Source organism: Glycine soja, chromosome 13 (genome assembly GCF_004193775.1).
Source record: "Glycine soja cultivar W05 chromosome 13, ASM419377v2, whole genome shotgun sequence".
Lineage (NCBI taxonomy): Eukaryota > Viridiplantae > Streptophyta > Magnoliopsida > Fabales > Fabaceae > Glycine > Glycine soja.
This window is the reverse complement of record NC_041014.1, coordinates 15,145,797-15,172,097: the sequence shown is the minus strand read 5'-3', so window position 1 is coordinate 15,172,097 and position 26,301 is coordinate 15,145,797. Positions and strand designations below refer to the sequence as shown.

Below are 26,301 nucleotides of genomic sequence, written 5' to 3'. Positions count from 1 at the left end.
TTCAACTATAAAAAATAAAATAAAAAAACATTAATAATTATTTTTTATTTTTTTTCTCTTTTTGGTGAGCTCACAGCACTCCCCTCAGCCCTTCAAAAACTTAAAATGCACAGTTGAGTATTTTACATTTTTGAGAATGTTATTATAAAATGCACATTAATAATATTACTTTCATTCTCATGATAATCCAATATACCAACCCTTTTTCAATGAGAATAAGAAGTAAAACAATTGTGAGTGTTTTACGTTAATGTTATTAAAAATAAACTTGTATCAAACATGTGATATTTTTAAGTTAACATTTTTTAAACTCTTTTTCGATTCCTTAAAACAAACTCCACTAATTACATTTTTAGAAAAATTTAACATGATTAGACTGTATAGTGTCTTGTAATTTAAAATTTACGTGGAGACCAACTTGCAAAGAAAACATGAGAAAAGAATTACAAATAAAATGAACCAACATGGCTTAGGGAATAGTCATTTTATCATATTTAAAATTTTATTTGATGTCTTTTAAAAAAAAAATTGATAGTAGCTGGGAATTAAAGTGTATTATTAGAAAAGTGAATCTTTAGAAGACTAAATTATTTAATATTAAAAACGTTAAAATTAAGTTTTTTAAATGTATTATACTTTTTTTTATATAACGATAATAATCACAAGAACAATAAATAAATAAATACATAAATGTAAAAAAAAAAAGTAAAGTATATTTATTTGCCTTCAAGAAACAATCATACGTAAGGAAAAATTTAGTAACATATAACAATAAAATATTATTATTTTAACAATGTTATTCTTAGTTGATAATAATGACTAATTATTTCTTAGACCAAAAAAGTATCATTAGAAGTTTTATCACTTCCAATAACGTCTGATTACCTCACAATTTCGTTATTGTGACGCATCATCAATTATCGATTATATATTATTATTGATTATTGATAATGAATATCTTGAATTCCAAACATCTAATTCCCATCCCACTTATGAACCACTTAATCATATCCCCTCAGAAATTTCACATAGCCTAAGTGAAAGATATGTTTATCAAATTATTTCCCTCTAATATCATTGCCCTGGCAATTAACAACTGCACTTGGCAAAACAAAAAACAAAATTGCTTTTCTGAACACAAATTAATCATCTCCAAGCAAAAGATAAGTACATTCAGATAAGATACGCGAGTTTTCAATTCCCTGTAAGGCAAAGGGAAGTTAACAGAAGATCAAGTGCTCGTAAAATCACTTGAATAGATCACTAGGAAAATGGAAAGCATTGTTTCAACAACTTTCAAATAATTCAGCCTCAACAAATTGTAAGTTTATTAGACAAAAAAATATGGACTTTTCAAAGAAAATAAGTTGCTTTCATGGACTAAACCAAATAACATGAACCATTGGAGATGGAATAACAAGACAGACGCTACTAATAACCAAGATTTCAAAGAAATTACTGGTAGGAATTATTGTTAATGTCAAGAGTTAAGAGTTAGCATTAAGTTATTGAGAGTGCATGGACCTGGCAAGGGATACTGATATACTGTTCTATATAGTTAATCCCATTATGCATGATTTTCTCCTACTTTTTACATGGTTTCATAAGCTTACTATGGCAGCAGCCAGCAAGAGACTGCTAAATGAAACTGCTCCTACGGGTTCAAACCATGTAAGCCTCTATGGAGCCAGGAATGAAACTTATAACAGCTCCTGCTTATGTTTAGAATCCACAAATAATGCTAGTTGATGTATTTCTTTGTTTCTCTCACAGATCTCTTAGTGAAGTCTTAAAAACCTTGATATTTTCTACTTTCTATTGCTTTAACAGTCCATATTTCTGACCATTATAACTACAAATTCGTGCTCTGCCTTTGGCCTGCTCCACCGTCCACCCCATAAATCTAAACAGATTCAATTAATCCTGAGAAACGTTAAAAGAAAACTAAACCAATAAATGATGTTTTATGGCATAATGACAACAGTTACCATTCAGATGAAAATGTGTACATAGATGCAACCCAAAACCAGTAATATCAACTTTCAGGGATTCTCCATCTTTTATTCCTACTCCATTATTCCATCCCAGAGGAACAGTTTGAAATTTCAGTCTGAATAACAGGAGACTCAACTATATGACTGAACTCTACGGCTGCCAGCAGGCTTCAATGCAAGGCCAAGCAATTGCTTCAAATGAGGAAACTTTGCTGTAGCTCAATCCCTAAGAAATATGTGGAATCCATCTCTTATATACAAGTCAGATTCTGCGAACAAAGAAAAAGTATTAATCCTAGTTGAAACATCCATTAATGATGCAGAAAGACAACTTGGTAGGATCTGCAACCAGTAAAGTAAATAGAAAGAAACTTTGAAATCAGGGAACATTGTTTAGAGAATATAACTATGAAGTACCAAGTATGAACCTGCAAGGTTTGGAGAACATGAGGATATACTGATATAGTAGCCAAGAAGTTATCAAATATAGCAAATATACCTCTAGCTTTTCATGAAGATGCCTCTGGACATCTAGCTGCAACTGAAGTGCCTCAGATTTGCAAGCCACTGCCAATCATGAACAAGAAATTCAGTTGATTAGAGGAACATCTAATGCCAATATGAAAATAACCATGAATGGAAGGAAGTACCTGATATTCAGAAGTGGATTTTCATAGTTTCATATTGATAAGAATATAACACGGTGGACACTCGTATTAATAAGGAATATATCACAAGTGGGTCAGCACTCAGGACGAACTCAAGGAAAGAATTACATACAATAGCCTAAATTATAGCTAGTAAGTTTAAGCAATCTTTACTAGAAAGAACAAACGTGATTGCAAAATTTTAACTAAGGCAAACTTTTTTTATATAGAAGAATCATTTTCAATCACATTCTGCTCTAATCTTAGTGTTCTGCTCCTTTCTGAGATATGCATAATTTTTTTTTTTTACAGAAATTTGATTTAGCATGATTGGCAGTTTCCTTTCTAAACTTCTCAATGAAAGAAAGCTAACAAGTACTCAATTTAACTTGAACACAAGAAAATGCAGAAAGCCATGTTCAAATATATATATATAAAATATAAGTTAATGGAATTTTGTAGCAAAATAGCCGTGGTGTACCATATGCACTTACTGTGTTGTCAATTCCAGGCAGCTTTCCATGAATGATTTATTTCCTTCTATGGCCCATGTATTTATAAATTCCAGTTCTTTCTCCCCAAATTAGAGCCATCTTTGATGGTTCACATCCAATGAACAGAATCAGTGAAAGCCAGCTAAGCAGTCACAAGTGACACAAAATTATATAATAACTGAAAAGTTTTCTTCTGTTCAAGAACACACCTTAATGAGTTGTTGTAGAATTGAACGGTGACCATTTTGATTCTAAAAATAGTACCCAATCATAGTAGTGAGCAATAGCTTAAAAATCAGTCTCAAAGTGGGAAGAGCCCAAGTTCACTGTACAACAGCTAAAGAGATAGGTGATATCATCAGCAACATGATCAAATTGTAGCCATAAATTGAAGCAGAAATTTTGAAGAAAAAAAAAACAATGGACTAACCTTGGGGATCAGTTGGCCAGCAAGTGAGCATACTTGATGTGCATAGTATTTATTTTAATGGATAAAATTTATGAAATTCTTAGCAGATTAGCCAACCCTGGGTTTTATAACAAAAAATACAGGTCCTGAGTTCAAAGGAAGGAGACTCCAATAGGAATCTTGACTATCGACCAAACAGCTATGCCATTTGATTCTATAAGAACCTAAGGGAAAGTTAGACACATCAAGTGAGCAATGTGAAAACCCCTGCCCTTTCTCATTAGGTCTAAAATCCATAAATGTCTCCACAGCCCTACTATTACCATGGCCCCTACTATGCCTGCCAATTCTTCTCTGGCCTGCCGCACTATCCAAGACATGGCAAAACAACTTCTGGTTCAGTTCAACAATTTCATCATCTTTCCAAGCTTCATATCCAAACAGTGAGTTTTCCGGGGCTTTTCTTTGTCCACATGGGACATGGAAAACTGTACTGCAATGAAGGATGCAGTACAACTTAGTTGACTTAACCAGGAGTTTTGGTGGCACATTCTTCAATTGAAGACAAATATTCAATGTTAGGTGGGAACCTTGCGAAACAGATATATCAACCCCATTACTAGAGTCCTTATTATGGACAAAAAGCTCCGACCCAATGAATGGCCTGCACAAATAATTTGCAAATAAAACACTAGCAGTTTGTCAATTGTATACTTATAAGAGACATAATAAACAAACACCAAATTGCCAACTCTTAATCATGGCTTTGATTAAAATAAGAACTAAAATGGTCCACACTAGTTTTTGCAGATAAGGCTACATCATAAAAATCAGAGTGCACTAAATGCACAACAAAGAGAATATCTATTTAGCACACTGAAGCAAACCAATTCGGTAATACTAGCAGACTAAAGATCATGATTGAGAAACCATTTCTTGAGACTCCAATACAATGTATGCAAAAGTAAACTCATCAATTCCTATCAACAATAGTTTATAGCTATAAAATTCATTTTGATATGAAAAAGAAGACAGAGAAGGGACAAACTAAAGGAGAACATAATAGTCCAAGCCAGGATCATTATAATAAAAAATACATGTAGATGTAGTCTTGATGTTCTTTAGAATTTAAACTTTCATTAAAATGTTTATACTAATACCATTGTATAATTAATACACGTACCTTACTTTGAAGAAGTACTTGGGAAGCCGAAAATGAATGTGCATCCATTTTATCAAAGTATTGGAAGTTAGTGATAAAGCGTTCTCGGTAAACTGAGGAGCAATTTTCTCAAACAAGCGGACAGCACCAGAGACGGCATAACTACAAACATTGAGCACCTCTTTGTCTTTATAACCAATGTTCAAATTTTGGTAACTAGGCAGTGGGGATAAACAGTTCTTATTTGGGTCAAAATAATTCAACAGCGAAGAGAAACTTGCTCTGGTTTCATGATCCACACTCCAAAATAGCCTCCTTAAATTTTGTATTGTCAAAGCCTGTAAATTAGAGGTTTTGTTACCAATAAAAATTCTCTGAGAATGTTGGTCTATGTTAGACACTCCAAAAGCAGTTGCAAATGCTAATATTGAACAACTCAGACCATGAGCTGCAAGGACTGCAGAACTTTCACTGTCCATCCCAATGAAAGATGCTCTAAGTAGATCAAACTCTTCTACTAGTCTGAACAATTGTGAAGAAACTTGAGTAATATATTGATAAGACTTCAGGCATTGAAGCTTATCACTACTCTCAATCTCTACCTGATTGAAATTCTGATCTACATTCAATGAAACTTCCCTCAAAGCTTTAAGCACACCCACTAAATTTTCCAACACTCTAGCTCTTAATGATAAAAACCACCTCTGAAAACAAAATGCTTGAGAACTTGTCACAGACGCTTCTAAAAATTTCAAGGAAGAGCAAACTGCCACGTGAGACTGAGTAAGCTGATCATAGTAATTAGAATCATTGATACTCCTAGCAAGTCTTGGACATGTATCACCCTTGTAATCACATGATTTTAAGGGAAATTTTATAGTCTCCATCAACTCCATTGAGGTGGTTCCCTGTTTTGGTTGACTAAGAAGTTGGATTTTTCCTTCAGAATGAGCATAATGAAATAATGCTTTTAACCAGCTACAGCAAGAATCAGACTTCACTTTCTCTATTAATGTCCTGAATATATTAGTAGCTAGCAACCATTCACCCTGACACGCTGCATGAGCACCAACCTTATAAGCAGTCCAGCCATTTGTTCCTATCAAGACTTTGTTTACAAATGTTGTGCAACAACTGGCTAGATGCGTTTCATCATTCTCATGGACCAAGCCATCACAAATAGGTTGACTGTGAAATAGCAGATGGTATAGTGAATATGTATAGCAATCAATTAAGCTACACTGGCACACAAGTTCAACCAAAATATTCACTTCACTGGACAATTTAGTATTGATAGCACCAACTATATAAAGATTTTCTTGGAAGACTATCAGAAATCTGTATATCTTGTGGAGAAGTTTTAAAATAAAGGAATTTCGCTCTTTTCCTATAAAATTTATGGCCGAAAGAGTTGATGTTACTGCACAATTAGCAGATGCAACAGTCACAAGATATTGAATCACTTGTTTTAAGCTATCAAGTACCAAAGAACCAAGATTAGGATGTCTTTCAACAATATTTAGAAGAATCTTTAGCAAACCCTGGAGCTCTTGACAAATCGTCAAATCATTTTGACAACCTTCCAACAATGGCATCAACAAAAGTTTGATATGATCTTTGATTAGGGAGATAACATGTGATGGAAAAGAACAACAAAAAACATTGTCAATATCTGCTATATCCTTTGTCCTACAACACAAATCTGCCAGAATACGAATTGCCAAATAACTCTTCCTTGAGGCTGGATATTGACTTGCATTCTCAACCACAGTTAGAAGCCTGACAAATTCACGAAGTTCCATGTGAAGTGAAGAAGGTGGAATTGAAAGAAGGACCTGCCAATCATTTAATGCATGCCAAACAAGTTCATAAATCATAACAAATAAAAATGAGAATTTCATTTTGCAAGGTACTAAAGTCAAACCTTATGCAAGACCCTTAGAGCTTTATATTGCATGGCCAATGAAATTTCAGGTTCCTCCATTATGGAAAATAACCCACGAATTAGACCTAAATTATCTGAGTGCTCATACAATCCTCTTCTGAATAAAAAATGCAAGCATTTTAATGCCATGTCTTGTACATGTGAAGTTCTTTCTCGGTTGAGAAAAGAAAGAAGAAAGTCCACCTGAATCCAAATGATTAAAAATATATTACACAAGGAAAGCACCATTGTAAATATTTGAAATAGCACTATTATCTATTCATGCTAAAGCTAGCTGTGTGGTGCTTTATTTTATCACAAGCTTTAACTGGCTTACCAACCCTTTTCAAAGGAAAAAATCTAGCAATAAGTTTCACAAACTTCATACTATTGACAACTTTAAAAGAATTACTTTGTCATTTGAAGGGATATGACAACGACATTGAGCAATGTTCACATAAAATCTTTCAAACAGAAATAAAAACTAGGATGAAGTAAGAAGTGGGGCTTTCATTCCTCCTACTCTACTAGGATGCTCAAAATCATATAATAGGATAAGAATGACATACCTGATAGGAGATAAAAGGAATTAAAATGCAAGCCAATTTTGAGAGTGACAATAACATGGCAACCAAAAAATCTTCATCTGAGGAATTTAGTACCAACTCCATACCTATCTGCATTAAATCAATCACCACATCAGAAAACCAAATATGTGATTGCTCTAAATAGACAAGAAAAAGTAACAAATTTCTTTAGGTCGATTAAACTTAACAATTGTTGCATTGCTATTTTACAACACTATTAAATGTGGATACTGACCCTAAGGCACAAATAGTGTGGGATCCATGGGGCGAGGAAAAAACATCAGCCCAGCACAATAAGAATTAGTTGCGTCTTTTATCATATTATAAAGTCATGGTTTTCGTTTCAAACAAAAAATCAATTGTCTAACTAATTGCTCTATGGCAACAAGGCAGCAGTACCAAAATATATTGTTCCATAATCCCCCAAGTAGTAGTCCCAGACTTTTGATTAAATTGAACTAGATAACACATTGCTAAATTAGTGAAAGCTTAGTTTTATAATATATTACACCTGGTTGAGACGCAATGTCAAGAAGTATTTATAATAAAGTGGACAAGTCAATTTCCAAAAATCAAAACTCCACTTCAACAAATAAAAAATGTTCGAGGTCTTTCATCTTTGTATTCAGTTCCTCTCTTTCCACTGTTTCCACTTCGTATTTTGTTAATTACAACCCTAGAAAAAAGAAGTGAGGGAAGACAAATAGATACACAGAAATAGAAATAATCATAGTTATAGAAGTACATGGAAATGAAACAATCTTAGTTACTACATTAGTTACGAAATCACCCAAAACACATAATTTAACAAAAAGAAGCTACTAATGAGAAAAAAAAAAGTGTAATAGATGTCAGAGAATATAAAATGATAAAATACCTTATATGCTTTATGAGCAACTGAATAAGAGGACTTGCATTTTGCCAAAACTCGAGCTGCAACCAACTTTACAGGCAAAGACACTGAAGATGAATTCATTATATTAAATAGCATCTCCACTGAAATAGATGCAAAATCATCTGATATCTCACAAATGCACCCAGTGGCATACAAAGATGCTCTAACCTGTAAAATCTCAGCCCAATATTTCAGATGTATCCATATAGAAAATTAATCAATTCAAATATAATAGAAGTGTCTTCAAATAAGGTTAGAACTTAGAATGAAAGAAAATTAGGAGAGTATTCCAAGGCAATCATCATCCACATTTTATGAAATGCAAAGGGAAAAAACAATATCCAATCAAGCAATCACTACCAAGTGCCAATCCATCCATGTATAGTCATGTAAATCAAATTAAGACTGCAGTTTCTTACTTGGAATATAACAGCATGACAATTAATTTTCAAACATTATTAGAAAACATGATTAGGTACAAAGGTAGAAAAACATGAATGAAATTAGACATCTAAAACAACAGCAACACTAAGACTTTTTACCTCACAATCATGAGGAGAAACAAGGCTAGAAAATATCATGTATCGTATCTGAGCATTGTCTTTCACAAAATCAGCCCAACAACCAAACAGAACCAAAGTCAGTCCCTTCGACTTCAAATCCCCACTATCAAAAACAGATTTCACTCTCTTCAACAACTCCAAGTGATTAGCTACTCTGGCCTCTGACAGCAACCCTTTACACTGTTTTTTCTTCTCCTTATCGCGGTGTTTCCGTTCAGACAAGAAAACCCTTACAACTGAAAGTTTGGTCTCTATGTCACCTCCCCTAAAAGCATCAGCAAGGCGCAAGAGGATGGTATTGGCAAATACCTTATCTTCACCTGGAACAAGACCAAACATGGCATAGGGAGCAATGCCAAATTCAGGCTCTCTACTCCATCGCTGAAGGCGAGGCTCCATTTCTGATATGGCTTTGACAGGAACACCTGACAGTGATAAATTCCAATAACCAAAAAAACAAACAAAACACAAAAACTAGATCAATTTTAACTATAAGACTTTGTATGGATTAATGGTACACAGTGAAATGGAGCAATAATTTGGGGGTTACCATTGTTTGGATTGCCAAAATTCCAATGGAATAAAATGGAACACAATGACAAAAAATATTTAACAAACAAGAGAATTAACTGACCAGGTTTGGTAGAACGGAGACCCATTTCGAGTTGAATGCTCCATTCCATGGCAAGAGCAACGGAAGTTGGTTCCATGGTAGATTATCTTCACCCTGCAACAATACTCACGGTTTCAATCAAAGCGTGGTACCGATTACAATTTGCTAATATGAATTAATCATTGTTTTGAATATTTATGCGAAAAAAATTGCAATCTATAAAATCACAATTACCTTTGAAGTCAGTGAATTGTAGTAAATAGAGAGGAAAACAGGGGATTGGATTGATCAAACAATTACGCTCTACAGAGACAATTATAAATTGTATTTGGTTCTTTATAAGGTTTGCTGACTTTGCTGGCTTTTCCCCCCACTTATTTTTCCATGAAAGTTTTGTTTTGTTGTTACTTTATATTTTCTAAAAATGTTTTTATTTTCTTAAAATATCTCGAAAAATATTATTTGATTTTGACTGCTGACATTATATATCCTTATTTAACTTTCCTTATTTTTATTTAACTTATTACTAAACCCTTACTTATGCTTTTTTTTTTAAAATAAGTTAAAATCATTTTTAGTTATTCCATTCCTCTATTGTGATGCTATTCACACTTCACATCTAGGGGTAGAAATGAGCCAAGTCAAGCTTTATTAAGCTTGTGCTCGGCTTGAATTGAATATTTAAGGCTTGAGCTTGACTCATTACCTGTCATAGACTTTTTTTTAAGGCTCGGCTCTGCTTACATAAAAACTTGGCTTGGCCCACGAGCCTATTTAAAAGTTTGCTTAAAGACATCTTTGATTAATTAATTATTTTAAAACCTAGTGAAATACTAACTAAAAAAAGAAACTTATAAAATTTCGTATAAGTAATGTACAAATCCAAAAATAATTGATAAACAAAATCATATTGAATTCAAGTCGTTAAAGCACAAAGTATATCAAAAGAAAATAAAAAGAGCATAATATAAAAAAATGTATGGATTAGAGATGATTTACACTAATATAGCCAAACAAAAATTATTATTAGTTAAATTAACAATTTTTAATCCAATTTTTGAATATATAATTATATTAAATATTTTTTAAAAATATATATCTACAATAATTTCATCATAGTCTACTCAAACCATATCTTATATACTATTGATTGAGACCGTACCCGAATCAAATAAACATTAAAAATGCAATATTTAGGAAGCGATCCTAGGTCGTCTCCCAAACAATGGTCAACCAAACATTCATAACAGATAACAAATAATAATAAAACAGTAATGAATTGGGAGGGTTGTTTGTTTTTGTAAATTAAACAGCAAACAAATTTGAATTAGAAAATAACAAAATTAAAACTGATCAGTATTCAATAGTAATAACAAAACCTCAAAAGAGTTGTGCTTGATCCTCAAAAGAAAACAATGTTGGAGACTTAGCCTTCCACTAATCAGTAGAAACGAAACTGTAGATTGAAGCCGAAACGAAATTGTAGAAAACGAATTTTATTCTATGTGAACAGTGTGCATGAACAGTAATAAAAACTGGAATTCTAAAATCCTAAAATTATTCTTCTCTCCAGAAAAAAATTTCCTAAACTAAAACCTTGGTGCTGTTATATAGGTCCTCAGCCCCAAAACTCACAAATCTATTCTAAGTCCAAGCCCATAAACGAAATAAAATAAAATCTAGACAAAATAAGATAAGATTGGATGAAATAAAATCTAAATGGAATAAAATCTGGATAAAATAAAATCTAGATAGAATAAAATCTGGATAAGATAAGATTTGATAAAGTAAAGTTATTATTATTATTATTATTATTATTATTATTATTATTATTATTATTATTAGTTAAACAAGCCGGCTTGTCAAGCTTAACAAGTTTTTTTTTATAGTTTGAGTTTGGTCTTTTTATCTAAAAAGGTTTTTTTAAAAAGTTTGAGCTTGACCTTTATAGTAAACAAATCGAACCCAGTCGAGCCTTACATAAGCCGAGTCAAAGGCCCTCGACAAGCAGCTCGACTCATTTTCACCCCTATTCACAGTTTTTATTTTATTAAATTTATTCTTATTTAACTTTTTAATAAAAATTAAAATCATTTAAGCTTACTTCCTTTATATATTATATGAAGTATTGCAAAAAAACCCGAATATATTACCGAGGGTTTAGCCCTCAGAAATTGTCCAATTTTTATTTAATTTATTTATATTTACAAAATTAACAATGTCTGGACATATTAATTAATCTCAAACATAAATAAACAATCTAAAACAGTACCTGGATATAAAAAATATTAATTAATCCACAACATAAATAATCAATTTCCACATAACCTAACTCAGTCTAACTAATGTATAAATAAACATTATTTTTTTATAATTTATTGGAGTCCAATTTTGACCTAATAATAAAAATTATATTATTTTTATAATATTTTTTATAATTAATTTTTTAATTTTTTCATCACATCACTCATTTTATCTCAGATTATTTTTTCTTTTCTTTTTATTTCTCTTATAATTATAAGAAAAATTATACAATCTTATTATACAAAAATAAAATCTCAAATTACAACCCCTTCATATAGCAATGAAACATGCATCTTTTTATTTCTCTTACAATTATAAGAAATATCATACAATCTTATACAGAAAAAACTCCAAGAAGTTAGCAAAATTTTTGTATATTCAACATCAATATTAAACACAATTTAAGTTTTACGAATAAGGTAATAAAATTATGAAAGTCCTTGAGCTGCCCCTGCTTCAAAGATCAAATGAACTAAAATTGACTCCACTTTGTTGCCTCTTTAGACCTTCTATAACTTTTTGATCTCTTTCCTCTAAAGTAACTAATTCCTTAACCATATCCTATTTATTTCTTTCATATGTGACCCCCATATTATTTGTTTCCCCCACTAATTGTTTTTCCTCCACCTTCTTATTTTTCAACCAAATCCTATTACAATTTTTTATCTTGTTACCAGAAATTGTATTGCTAATAGAAGACCTGATCACCTTGGCTTTGTTTCTTCTTCCTACTATTCTTTTTCAACACCCCGCCTAGAGACGATTGTTTCAATCTGAGCGTCCCAGAAGAAAGTGATGTATTATCCCTTATAGGTCCCCTTATATTTCCATCAGCTTCTCGAGAAATTTGCTTTGACTTTGAGGCTTCTATGTCATCTGAAACTTGTGTAATTATTTCCTTTAAACCGCCACAATTAAGAAAATTTTGTGATAGTTTTTTTTATTAATTGTGATAATTTTTCTACATAAGGGCAAAATTCACGATATTTTAAAACTTTCAGGGTAAAAAGTAAAATTTAGCCATGTATTTATAAACCTGTCTAGCCACCAAACAAATATTCTACTTGTTACGAAGTTTTATATATATATATATATATATATTACATTTACAAAAATAAGTTGCACTCTCACAAATTACTTGTTCATTACTTAATATTAGAGATTGCTTCTCTGTCCTATGATGCATGCATGTATGTTAGTAAAATGATAGTTTATCAATACCAAAATCTGTGTAATTTCAGCTTTATTTAAAGAAATACATAGTTTATCAAAATGATAGTTAAAGGGTAAAATGAAGGCTATACATAAAATTAAACTTAGAAGGTAACAAAAAAAAATTTAACTTATTTATTTATTTATATGAATCAAATTCAGGTACAGAAAATTTAAAATAACTCATTTACACAACTCAACTAACTAAGCTCTTAGTAAGGAAATTTAGTTATGAAGAAAAAACCTTCTACAGAGTATATATATATATATATATATATAAATAAAATTAATCTTAGAAGCTAACCAAAGTCAACTTTAAAGAAGTAAACAGTTTAGCAACATGATAGCTTAGGACCAAAATTAGGGCTATAATTTTTTTGGCTAAAATATGTTTTTATTTTTAATAAATATCTAATTTTTGTGTTTGTTTTCTAATAAATTTTTATTTTGTGTTGAGTTTTTATGAAAATAATAATTTTATTTTTGGTCTTTAATACTTATTTTAGTTTTTAATAAATTAGTAAATTTTATGTTTGTTCTCAGATAAATTTTTTCATTTGTTATTAGTTGGGACTAAAGAAAAATTTACTAACTTATTAAAAGACAAATATAAAATTTATTAATTTATCGGGAACTAAAATAAAATATTAACAAAAAAATAAAATTATTATTTTATTAGAAATTCAACTTAAAATGAATTTATTAAAAACAAACACACAAATAAGATATTTATTAGAATAAAAAATAAGTGTTCAATCATCATTGTTCAATTGAATTGGATTTAAAGTCTTGTTAGTTTTGGTTTGGTGATATTTTTTTGTGTAAATTAAGTAATTTAATTGATCTTACTTGAGTCACTTTAGTTTCGTCTTAAACTCACTTAATCAAATTACTTTTGAGCCTAGATCAACCATCAGTCCAAAGATTGGATGCGATTATAACATAAAATCATGTAACTAAAAATGGTGAATATAACTTGTCTTAATTATCCAGGTCATGAACACTGTTTAGTCACTCTGCTGATAACCTTTTGCTATTCTACCAAGTGTTAGAATTATACACTGCCATAATTTCAACCATACACCCAAAGAATTTCTATATAATAAAAGTTATTCAACCTTTACACCTTGACTTCCACCAATTTAAATTTTCAGATGGTGCACTTTGGTCTACACTTGGCCAGATAAGAATATAAACTTAAGAAGTTATATATGCTTCAATTCTATTGGTTACATTAGCAAAAAAAAAAAAACTCTATTGGTTACATTAGTAAAAAAAAATTGTATTGGCTACACATAAATTGTCATATATATGCAATGGCCAAATTCAACTATTAGTTGCCTTTTCACTATCAGATTTCAAATTATTTAATAATGCTTGCTTCTTTGACATGCTTGCGGAGCTTAGAAATCAAACATTCATATGGCTGCTGGACTTAAAATTTGTGAAAATTATTAGTTTAAAAATCTGGCAGAGGTGATATTATGAATAAAATGGATTCGTTGGAACATGCTGAAGAACAGTAAGTAAAGTCCATATGTCAATAGAATATTCAATTATTATTATTATTATTATTATTATTTTAATAGAACAAAATATGAGTGGCACTACCGCTAAAGTACAAGACCGTCCAAAAGATAAGCACCCTCCACCCCCTCACTCAGTCATGAGAAGATAAGTATTACACGACAAAAATTGATGTTACCACTCTTTTTTTTGGGTGATCAAATGATGTTACCACTTACCAGTTACGAAACACAATTGTTTATTTACAATCTCAATCGTAATTTTTTAAAAATATTTCTTAAGCTAAATGTTTCTAATTATAAATAATCGACCGAAAAATAAATAGAATTTATAATCTAAATATTCACGGAAATGAAATCTGGAATACTATGTGAAATCCGGAATAATGTGATTACTATGATTTTGTCGAAAAGAAAAAAAAATGAAATTTGACAGAAATTCATATTAATGTGATTTTGTCGAAAATATAAAATCTAAGAGATGATCATAAGTAATAACCTCACCTTCATGTAATAGTAATTTATAATAAAAAAACCAAGAAATTCAAAGAGGGAAAAGCAGGTTATTGATTGATTCTTTTTTGTGCATGCCAACAACATAGTCCCAATTGTGCAGACAAGACAAAAGCTCAAACAATCATGGCCAAAACCTTGTTTTCATTTTTCACCATTTTTTAAACAACAAGGGTACAAGATATTTCCAATCTTACATATCAAAACCATTGACCTTAATGTATCGTGTCTCATTTTTATATCACGGTCTTTCTTTCATAGTTTGAACAAGTCAAAAAAACAGATAACAGGAAGAAAGGTCCTTGTTTGGCCACTTGAGTCGTCGCAGTCGTCTTCCACTGGCAATTAACAAATTTTCTCTGAACTTTCCTCTCTCTCTTTCCCGTGCTTTCTTTCCTAGCAACTACTCCAGGATAACCTATGACCATGATAAATAATAAGTCTTCACACTTTCACTGACTATTAGAGTTGTAGTTTTTCACCATAAGCCATGAGGCTCCTTAGCATCATCACCACCTCCTTAACACTATTCTTCCTTCTTCTCTTTCTCTCCATAGAGCTCCAAGCGTACACCCCAGAAGACAACTTCACCATCAGTTGTGGCACCACCGGGATAGTCTTCGACGGCCAAAGGACATGGACGGGGGACGCAGACACAAAGTACTTATCTGGTGGTCAAGGCAGCACCGTTTTAACCCAAGCAGCAACACAAGATCCTTCTGTCAATCAAGTTCCCTACACCACAGCACGGTTATCCCCTTCTCAGTTCAATTACTCCTTCCCCGTTTCTGCGGGCCCCAAATTCGTTCGCCTCTTCTTCTACCCTGTTGATTACCCTTCCTTTCCCCGCACTCATGCCTCTTTCTCCGTTCAATCTAACGGATTCACCTTCTTAAAAGGTTTCAACGCCTCTCTAAACGCTGACGCGGAAGCCACCAAAACCATCTTCAGGGAATATGTGGTCAACGTCAACGACGGTGACATTCTCATCCTCAGCTTCACTCCCTCGCAACCTAACTCCTACGCTTTCATCAATGGAATCGAGGTGCTTTCCATGCCAAGTGATTTGTATTACACGTCAGCAACTGACTCAACAGGATTCAAGTTCTTGGGAAGTACCACGCTGTACAGCGTAGAAACCAGATTTGCGCTGCAGGCGGAGTATAGAATCAAAATGGGAGGGCAAGAAATATCACCACTAAACGACACCGGCTTGTTCAGGAAATGGACCGGTGACGAAGAAGATTATTTAATCAAACAAAATCCACAGAATAATGATCTTCCAGCCAACACGGATGGTAAGATGAACATAACCGTGAATCCTGATTACGTGGCACCCAAGGAACTCTACAGAGCAGGGCGTAGCATGGGCACAAACGCCACTCTGAACAAAATCAGCAACCTGACTTGGCAGTTCCCGGTTGATTCTGGCTTCACTTACGTTCTCAGGCTCCACTTTTGCGAGCTTGACCCCAATATTAATAAAGATGGTGACAGGGTGTTCTTCATTTACATAGCGAGCCAGTTGGCTGAGAACCACGCTGATGTTATGCAATGGAGCCACAATCAGAAAGGTCTCGCTGTGCAGAGAAACTATGCCGTTTTAATTCCGAAGGACAATACTCAGAAAAAGGTTAATCTCTCGCTTCGGATGGATCCTTATGCAACTAATGATAAAACGACATACAGCGACGCGTTCTTGAACGGTCTCGAGATCTTCAAAATCAGTGAGGCTGGGTCAAACAACCTTGCCGGACCTAACCCGGACCCGGTTCAGACTCCACACAACAACATACCCGCCCCAAAGGGAAACCGCAGCAGCAAAAGTGGAACGTCGATCGGCATCGTGGCAGGTGTGGTATCCGGCGTCGTTTTGATCTCACTCATCATCCTTTTCCTCATCGTCTTCTTCCGACGCAAGACAATCACTACGCCCAAGGACTACAACAAGTCCAAGTCCTCCGCGACCTCCAAGTGGGGCCCACTCTCCTTCACAACGACCAAGTCAACCACCACCACGAAGTCCTCCCTCCCCTCCGATCTATGCCGCCACTTCTCCCTCCCGGAGATCAAGTCCGCCACCAACAACTTCGACGACGTCTTCATCGTCGGCGTCGGCGGATTTGGCCACGTGTACAAAGGCTACATCGACAACGGCTCCACCCCCGTCGCCATCAAGCGCCTCAAGCCGGGTTCACAGCAAGGCGCGCACGAGTTCATGAACGAGATCGAGATGCTATCGCAGCTCCGCCACCTCCACCTCGTATCTCTCATAGGTTTTTGTTTTTGTCTATGAATGTTAATTTGTTCGTTAGAAATATCCGTTTTTTTTTTTTTTTTTACCGTAACCTCCACCTCGTGTTCTTCGTAGGTTATTGCAACGAGAACAACGAGATGATCCTCGTCTACGACTTCATGGCGCGTGGAACCCTACGCGATCATCTATACAACACCGACAACCCCCCTCTGACGTGGAAGCAGCGCTTGCAGATCTGCATCGGCGCCGCGCGTGGACTTCATTACCTCCACACCGGCGCGAAGCACACGATCATCCACCGCGACGTGAAAACTACCAACATTTTGTTGGATGATAAGTGGGTGGCCAAGGTTTCGGACTTCGGGCTTTCGAGAATCGGGCCCACGGGCAACGCCAAGGCCCACGTCAGCACCGTTGTGAAAGGCAGCATTGGGTATTTGGACCCGGAGTATTATAAACGACAGCGTTTAACTGAGAAATCTGACGTGTATTCCTTTGGAGTGGTGCTGTTTGAGTTACTCTGCGCTCGTCCGCCTCTGATCAGAACTGCGGAGAAGAAACAGGTGTCGCTTGCTGATTGGGCGAGGCACTGCTGCCAAAATGGGACCATAGGCCAGATTGTGGACCCCACTTTAAAGGGGAGGATGGCGCCAGAGTGTTTGAGGAAATTCTGCGAGGTTGCGGTGAGTTGTTTGTTGGACGACGGAACGCTGAGGCCGTCGATGAACGACGTCGTTTGGATGCTGGAGTTTGCGTTGCAGTTGCAGGAGAGTGCTGAGCAGCGTGAAAATACTAATATTGTTGATAATGAAATTAATGAGAGAAGAGAGGAGGAGGCTAGTGATGATTTGTTTAGTACTGGAACCAGTGTGGGCCAGGTTTCGGATTTTAACAAGAGTAGCGGTGTGGTGAGTGTGAGTACTGATAGCGAAGAGCTTAGTAGTAGCTACAAAGAGAGTGATAAGTTGATGTCTGGGACTGTTTTCTCGGAGATTGTGGATCCAAAGCCACGTTGAGAGAATCAAATTGATCTCAAGAATGAAGACCTAATACTACTAGGGCTAGCTTGAGGCTCTCAAGTTATGTGTTTAGTTTCATAATATATAGTTGTAATATTACAATGTCTGTGTACAGAAATCAAGTTGCTTCTATCTCTTGGGAATCTAGACAAGTGCAAAGGTTAATTGGTTGGTAAGTCATAAATTTCAATCATTTTTGTAACCAGCCTATGTGTTACGTGTTCAATCATTATTATAACATTTTTTTTGTCCAATAACTTCTATTTATCATAGCTTTCTTGCAAAACATGACTCGATAATATTTGCATGTAGTGGCATGATTGTTATCATAATATAGTTTCTTATACTCTGTTTTTGTTACTTATCATACTTTGGTAGCCGGTGCTTTTTTTCTTTTTTGGGATGACATTTTTCTTATACAATTTTCGCTTACATGTTTAAACGTGTTTTAGTAACTGTAGCTAATATATAGCTAACGAGTTTGTAGTTGTGAAATGTGAATCAAACATAAGTAACACTGGCTGCATAAAATAGTATTTGTATGATTATATTGGAATCAGGAAGCATGGAATAAAGGCAAGCAATTGCAGTTAAAAAGCCTCAAACAGTTCCAGAAGCTTGTTGCTATGCTTTCTGCGCTTAGCAAGCTTGTGATGTAGATCCAGGCTGAAAATGGAAATATCAAAATTTAATTATTGGGCAGTTATATACTAACTTGGTGTTTTTAGAAAGGAAGAGTGAATATTTCTTTACCTCACATCCATGGACAATTGGACATCATTACAACCGCACAAGAGCTTCTCATTGAGAGTGCCCACGGCTTGAAAATTGAAATGGTCCTCCTCCTTCACTCCTATGCACAACAATCCCCAAATGAATGAGTCCGAAGTTTATGCTTTAGCAACAAAAGTTAGAGGCATAAAAGAAATATATGCCTAAGTCCTGCCTTGTAATAATCAACAGCAACATAATTGGCCCCGTGACAGGTCTGTAGCATGTCAATAAGACCACCAGAATTATCTACAAATGTAATCGGCTTAAGTGGAGCAGATAGAAGATAGTGTACCACCGATAAGAACTTGTTCTTGTCATCAAGAGGAGAAGATTCTGCTCAATGTGGATATCTTAAGCTTCTTGCTTCCCTTCCTCCATCCCCATCTGCAAAATTTAAGTTCAGCAAAAGTAAAATTCACAAAGGAAGGAAGAATAAACATATACCATAACTCAACTATATGTGAGTGTTTCTCTTTTAAATTAACTAGTTAGTGTTACGTAAGTTTTTCAGTTCCCCATTTTTCGTTTGAGAGGAGACATTCAAATGTCAAAACCCCCATTGCTTTAGTTAAAGAATTAAAGAGCTTCAATGGTTGGTGTTTTCTTAAACTGATTTTCTATTGTAATTTTAATATTTATTTCAAAATGTTTTTTAAAAGATTTAATTAAATGAAAATCATAAAGGCAAACAAAGGAAGTTATGACATTTAAATTCAAGAATTTGAAATTCAAATTTCCTACAATTAAGCAATTAGTTACATTTTCTATTAATGCCAATAAAAGTGGGAATCAAGAGGGAGACAATGACAATTATAGGCTCATAATTGGTTATATAAAAAAAAGATTGCGTGATGATATTTGAACATGATTTTAAAAGGTGATGGGTCAATTGTTTTGTTTCTCCTCTTTGCTTCTATTAAGCTCTCTCTCTTTACTCTTGGATCGATTATCTTTCCTTGCAAGTTCTGTAACTTTAGCTCTGCTAAGACGTTCCTATTGTATCCTGGGAGGTTTGCATGGGGACTGCAGATAAACCTTTTAAGTCAGTGACTGTCATATTTCAGGAAATTCAACCGTGTTCGTGATTTTTAACTTCAATAACAACTATCTAAAAGGTTTATATCATGGCTGAAACAACAAAACCTGTTAACAATGTTGACGCTTCCAACCCCATGCCACTGATTGCAACCTTTGCCAAACCTTTGCCTAACATCTCAAAAATTGAGGTCTTCACTAGCCAAAACTTTTGTCGCTAGCAAGAACACGTTCATACCTTGCTGGTGTTGATGCTAGTCAACTTCAACAATGGGTTCAAGCCAATAAAAGAATATTTTTGCTTATATGAACATATATAATTGATTATGTTGTGTTTTGATAACAAATCGACCATACATGTAATCAAAGAATATTTTTACTAAAATTTATTTCTATTCTTTTTCTTTGCATTTTTTTGTTGACTTTGGCTTGTTAACCTGAAAATCAGTAACAGAAAATGATATTTGAGTTAAATGAAACTTTAAAAATCAAAGGCCGAAGTAAGTTTCTAGAAAATTATTTAGTAAATATTGATAAAAAGAACCATTAAGTGAATTATTATTTGCCCATGAATAAACATAAACAGTTTTGTTATTTAAATATAAATAATTATTTCTATTTTTTGTTTATTTTTTGTCTTTTGGATATACATGCATAGAATACATTTTCTCTAAGACCATTATTACTAATTTGTAATGATTTTCTAAAATTCTTGGGAGGAGTGATAGGATGAATTTTTACCTGTCACTTGTATTCTCATTCCAGCACCATGGACACACCCATGCTTATGATCACTACAATACATGGCAGCAAGTTGCAATGCTCTCTAGCCTTGCTCGTAAAATTGACGAAATTAATGCACTCTCCTTAATTAAATTCCTCTTATTCAACGGTTGTAAACATGAGGATGCATATTATATATGTGCCAAAAGATCGAATAACACTTAGCATGTATATTTCCGCTGGATATATGTTGCAAAAAAGACAGCAAACATTAATGAGGAAACATGACACATTTGCCAATCATAAAGTGCTTTTTTTTTTCTTTTTTGTTGTTGTTATGTTACTAGTATAAAGTATTTATTGATTTCTTATGATTAATTTGTCATAAAATTAAATTTTTAATCATTTTTTTCTATTAATAAGACTCATAATTTTACATAAAATAAAAAGACTGAATTCAATATCTTTCGAATTAATGTGCTGTTAATTTTTTCTTCTCTTTTTGATTGGTCCTAAATAAATTTGCTCTCAAATTACTTTGTAAAATAATCTGTGACAATTTCGGACTAAAATATTATAGATGCAATGCGAGAGGAGATGACCTAATATCTAACAAAAACAAAAACAAAGAAAACAATAAATTAGACAATCTAGGGATTTTTTGGCATGAGTATGGAAGACTAAATGGGTCAAGCAGCTAGTCAGCGGGACCAAATCAAAGGCAATAAAAGAGATCCTAGTAAAAGTACAACAATCACACAAAAAAAACGTTTCCGACACTTTTTTTTTTCTAGCGTGAGAATATCACCAGATTACTCCGAAATAAAATGCCAAAAAACTACTGATATACAAGACAAGTTTGTGGAAATTTGAAATATGTAGAAATCTACTTCCCTACCACCTGACAAAGAACTCACGAATTAATATGTACGTTCATAAAAGTCAACCATCAACTTCATATACTTGCCACTTGACTCGCGGCAATCGAGTCTTTCACTAACAAACACTCTGAACTTTAAATAATCTTTCACTGATAAACACTCTGAACTTTAAATAATCTTTCACTGATAAACACTCTGAACTTTAAATAATCTTTCACTGATAAACACTCTCAATCCCAGGCTTCGTAGCAACTAATATATAGCAATGATATTAACCGTGAGATTCAACAGCGTCACCTCCTTCGTACTCACCTTTCTCTTTCTCTCCATAGACCTCCAAGCGTACACCCCAGAAGACAACTTCACCATCAGTTGCGGCACCACCGGGATAGTCTTCGACGGCCAAAGGACATGGACGGGGGACGCACACACAAAGTATTTATCTGGTGGTCAAGGCAGCACCATTTTAACTGAAGCAGCAGCACAAGATCCTTCTGTCAATCAAGTTCCCTACACCACAGCACGGTTATCCCGTTTTCAGTTCAATTACTCCTTCCCCGTTTCTGCGGGCCCCAAATTCGTTCGCCTCTTCTTCTACCCTGCTGATTACCCTTCCTTTCCCCGCACTCATGCCTCTTTCTCCGTTCAATCTAACGGATTCACCTTCTTAAAAGGTTTCAACGCCTCTCTAAACGCTGACGCGGAAGCCACCAAAACCATCTTCAGGGAATATGTGGTCAACGTCAACGACGGTGACATTCTCATCCTCAGCTTCACTCCCTCGCAACCAAACTCCTACGCTTTCATCAATGGAATCGAAGTACTTTCCATGCCAAGTGATTTGTATTACACGTCAGCAACTGACTCAACAGGATTCAAGTTGGTCGGAAATACCACGCTGTACAGCGTAGAAACCAGATTTGCGCTGCAGGCGGAGTATAGAATCAAAATCGGAGGGCAAGAAATATCACCACTAAACGACACCGGTTTGTTCAGGAAATGGGCCGGTGACGAAGAAGATTATTTGATCAAACAAAATCCACAGAATAATGATCTTCCAGCTAACATGGATGGTAAGTTGAACATAAACGTGAATCCTGATTACGTGGCACCTAAGGAACTCTACAGAACAGCGCGTAACATGGGCACAAACGCCACTCTGAACAAAATCAGCAACCTGACTTGGGAGTTCCCGGTTGATTCTGGCTTCACTTACGTTCTCAGGCTCCACTTTTGCGAGTTTGACCCCAATATTAATAAAGATGGTGACAGGGTGTTCTTCATTTACATAGCGAGCCAGTTGGCTGAGGACAACGCTGATGTTATGCAATGGAGCCACAATCAGCAAGGTCTCGCTGTGCAGAGAAACTATGCCGTTTTAATTCCGAAGGATAATACTCAGAAAAAGGTTAATCTCTCGCTTCAGATGCATCCTTATGCAACTCCGGATAAAACGATATACAGCGACGCGTTCTTGAACGGTCTCGAGATCTTCAAAATAAGCCAGGACGAATCAAACAACCTTGCCGGACCTAACCCAGACCCGGTTCAGACTCCACATAGCAACAAATCAGTCCCAACGGGAAAGATCAGCAGAGGGAGCAGAGAGACGATAATTGGCATGATCGTGGGGGTGGTATCCGGCGTCGTTTTGATCTCGCTCGTCGTTTTCTTCGTCTTTTTGTCTCCAATTTCCAGGTGTGGTCCACTCTTGTTCTCAATGACCAAGTCAACAACGACGCATAATTCGTCGATGCCGTTGGATCTCTGCCGCCGCTTCTCCCTTCTCGAGATCTTAGCTGCCACCCAAAACTTCGACGACGTCCTCATTGTAGGTGTCGGGGGATTTGGCCACGTGTACAAGGGCTACATCGATGACGGTTCCACCCCTGTCGCCATCAAGCGCCTCAAACCGGGTTCACAACAGGGGGCTCACGAGTTTCTGAATGAAATTGAGATGCTCTCACAACTCCGCCATCGCCACCTCGTCTCTCTCATCGGCTACTGCAACGATAATAAGGAAATGATCCTGGTCTATGATTTCATGACACGTGGCAACCTCCGTGACCATCTCTACAACACCGATAACCCCACTCTACCGTGGAAGCAACGGTTGCAGATTTGCATCGGTGCCGCGCGTGGGCTGCATTATCTTCACACAGGCGCAAAGCACATGATCATCCACCGCGACGTTAAAACGACAAACATCTTATTGGATGATAAATGGGTGGCCAAGGTTTCAGACTTCGGGCTTTCCAGAATTGGGCCCACGGACACGTCCAAGTCCCATGTCAGCACCAATGTGAAGGGAAGCTTTGGATATTTAGACCCAGAGTATTATAAACGGTACCGTTTGACAGAGAAGTCTGATGTGTACTCTTTTGGAGTAGTACTGTTTGAGATACTATGCGCTCGACCGCCTCTGATCCGTAATGCAGAGACGGAACAGGTGTCGCTTGCCAATTGGGCCAGGCGCTGTTATCAAAATGGGACCATGGCACAGATTGTGGATCCCTCGTTGAAGGGGACTATCGCGCCCGAGTGCTTCAAGAAGTTTTGTGAGATTGGGATGAGTTGTTTGTTAGAAGATGGGATGCACAGGCCGTCGATAAACGATATCGTTTGGCTGCTTGAGTTTGCGCTGCAGCTGCAAGAGGATGCGGATCAGCGTGAAAATGGTGATATTGTTACAGATGAAAACAATGAAATAAAAAGAGGAAATTAGTGGCTGTATGTTTAGTATTGCAGAGCATAACTATTGTTGCAAGGATAGTGATTTGTGAGACTGCTTTCTGCGAAATTATTGACCCAAAGTTCTGGAAATGCAGGCAAAACAATTAAATTTGAAGGCAAGTTGCTTCCATCACTAGCAAATGAAGACAAGTGCAAGGTTACTTGGTAAATCTTAAATTTCAACATTTTTGTTTAACACCCCTATATGTTACGTGTTCAATTAATGTATCATTTTTCTGTCCAATGGCGATGATTTTGTTATAGTTTTCTTGCAAGACATAACTCAATGACAAAAAGATTAAAACTATTCACGTAACAGAAGCTTAAATTGTTGGTATTTTCTTATACTGATCTTAAACCATGTAATTCCACTGGTATGCAATGCCTTCACTTTTCCTTAGACCTGATTGAATTGAGCACTAGTAATCTTTGATATTTAGCAACCATGTCACTCATTAGAGGGCAATCTCTGCCTTGTCTGGCATGTTGCTCACAGAAAAACTAAATTGCACCAAACCAGAATCTGTGAAGCCTTTTGTCAATCCTTTTGGTGTTTGAACATAAGTGTGACAATTTCTATTGGGTTGCTCGATGGAAAAGCTGCAACTTCCTTCCGTGTATCTATAGCCGGTTCCTACTTGTTGATTAAAAAAGTTAGTGTCTTTGAGTAGAACTACTCGTTCATCATTAGTATTTGCAAAGAAACAGTTAGGAAAAGCGTAGGCCAAAAAGAAACAGAACAGGGAAGATGACTTTCATATACAAAAGCCGTGAAATCATAGCACTGACCTTTAAATGAATGGTTATAATTAACCACACATATCCTTTGAAATGGTATGTATCCAGCATTAGTCCTCGAACTCCATTCTACAAATGAAACATTGATGGAAGAAAATAGTGACGTTAAGAATCCTAGTATGAAATACTTTGAGCTGCCGTGTTACTGTCTTCTTGGTTAGTTATTGTAGAATTGGAGTTCAAGGTAGTCTAGTGCGAGATAGTTCTCTATCAATGGCACAATGGTTGCGTTGTCAAAAATTCATATTTTTTGAATGGTAGAGTTATTCAAACCAGAAAAAAGAAAAGAAAAGAAAAAGAAAACAAGGACAGATCAAAGTAAAGACTAAAGTTGGAGTTGAACCAATGCAAATTAAAAAGTGATACTAGTAAACACGTAGCGTATATCTGGGGGATAAACTGCCATTTATAGTATGTCTTCAACGATAAAGAATTATACCCAGCACAGAATGAGAACAAGAAAGATTCTGTAGATGTTAAGAGTGTAGTCAATCCCAAAAGAAGCTTTCTAATTGGTAAGTCCATAGCAAAATCCTTTTTTGGAAGTTAGGAACCGACATGTGAGTGTTGAAGGTAATAAAACGAGGGCAATGAAAAAAGGAGCAAAGTGCAACAGTGCTAGAGATGTTTGGATAAAATGAAACTAGCCAAAGTAAGTTTCAACCAAACTATTAAGTATTATTTGCCCGTGACTAAACATAAGAGTTTTAGACTGTTTTTGTTATCGATAAATTAACCAATTTTATTTTAGATTTTTGATAAATTTTTTCTTTACTTGTTGAGTTTCTAATAAAATGATTTTATTTTATTTTGGGTCCTTAATATTTTGTTTTAATCATTCTAATATATTTATTTTTTTGTTTTAGTCCTTAAACTCAAGTAATCATACGATTGTTTACTAGTTGACTTGGTTTATATTTAGGGTGAAATCAAATTCAAACCAATTAAATTTAATGGATTTGATTTGGTACGAGTTTTAAAAATTTTAAATTTGAATCAAACTAATTCTATCAAAATCGGGCCACTTTAGTTCAAATAAATGATGAAAAAGATAAATAATTTTTTTCTGTAGTTTTTATCTCTAATTGTTGTCTATTTTATAAAAAAATTATTTTATATGAGTGTAAGATAAAAATATTCATTGTTCTTTAATAACTAAATATTTATTTACTTAATATTTAATTTAAAATTGCTAACCTCTCAATATCATCAAAACTTTATTTATTACAAAAGTGATT

General features: G+C 34.9%; 2 protein-coding genes across 5 annotated transcripts; one reads left to right on the top strand and one right to left on the bottom strand.

Moving 5' to 3' along the window:
• Positions 1 to 1,432: 1,432 nt before the first annotated feature.
• On the bottom strand, positions 1,433 to 9,650 carry LOC114382287. Of its 4 annotated transcripts, XM_028341594.1 has the most exons (13): positions 9,523 to 9,650; positions 9,310 to 9,402; positions 8,655 to 9,100; positions 8,095 to 8,280; positions 7,200 to 7,307; positions 6,631 to 6,834; positions 4,728 to 6,541; positions 3,566 to 4,208; positions 3,345 to 3,472; positions 3,136 to 3,234; positions 2,494 to 2,561; positions 1,989 to 2,263; positions 1,433 to 1,903 (listed from the first exon to the last, which is right to left on the bottom strand). In XM_028341594.1, exons 2-8 carry the CDS (start codon positions 9,383 to 9,385, stop codon positions 3,653 to 3,655), a joined length of 3,390 nt encoding a protein of 1,129 aa, XP_028197395.1. In that variant the 5' UTR covers positions 9,386 to 9,402; positions 9,523 to 9,650; the 3' UTR covers positions 1,433 to 1,903; positions 1,989 to 2,263; positions 2,494 to 2,561; positions 3,136 to 3,234; positions 3,345 to 3,472; positions 3,566 to 3,652. The 4 variants fall into 4 exon arrangements, with proteins under 4 accessions (XP_028197395.1, XP_028197394.1, XP_028197396.1 ...); XM_028341593.1 differs by having other exon boundaries at positions 1,785 to 2,263; XM_028341595.1 differs by having other exon boundaries at positions 1,785 to 2,263; positions 3,345 to 3,461.
• A 5,417-nt stretch (positions 9,651 to 15,067) lies between these two features.
• LOC114381619 (receptor-like protein kinase FERONIA) lies at positions 15,068 to 24,538 on the top strand. The gene is made up of 3 exons (XM_028340876.1): positions 15,068 to 17,119; positions 17,215 to 18,113; positions 21,792 to 24,538. Exons 1-3 carry the CDS (start codon positions 15,334 to 15,336, stop codon positions 24,255 to 24,257), a joined length of 5,151 nt encoding a protein of 1,716 aa, XP_028196677.1. The 5' UTR covers positions 15,068 to 15,333; the 3' UTR covers positions 24,258 to 24,538.
• The last annotated feature ends 1,763 nt before the right edge of the window (positions 24,539 to 26,301 follow it).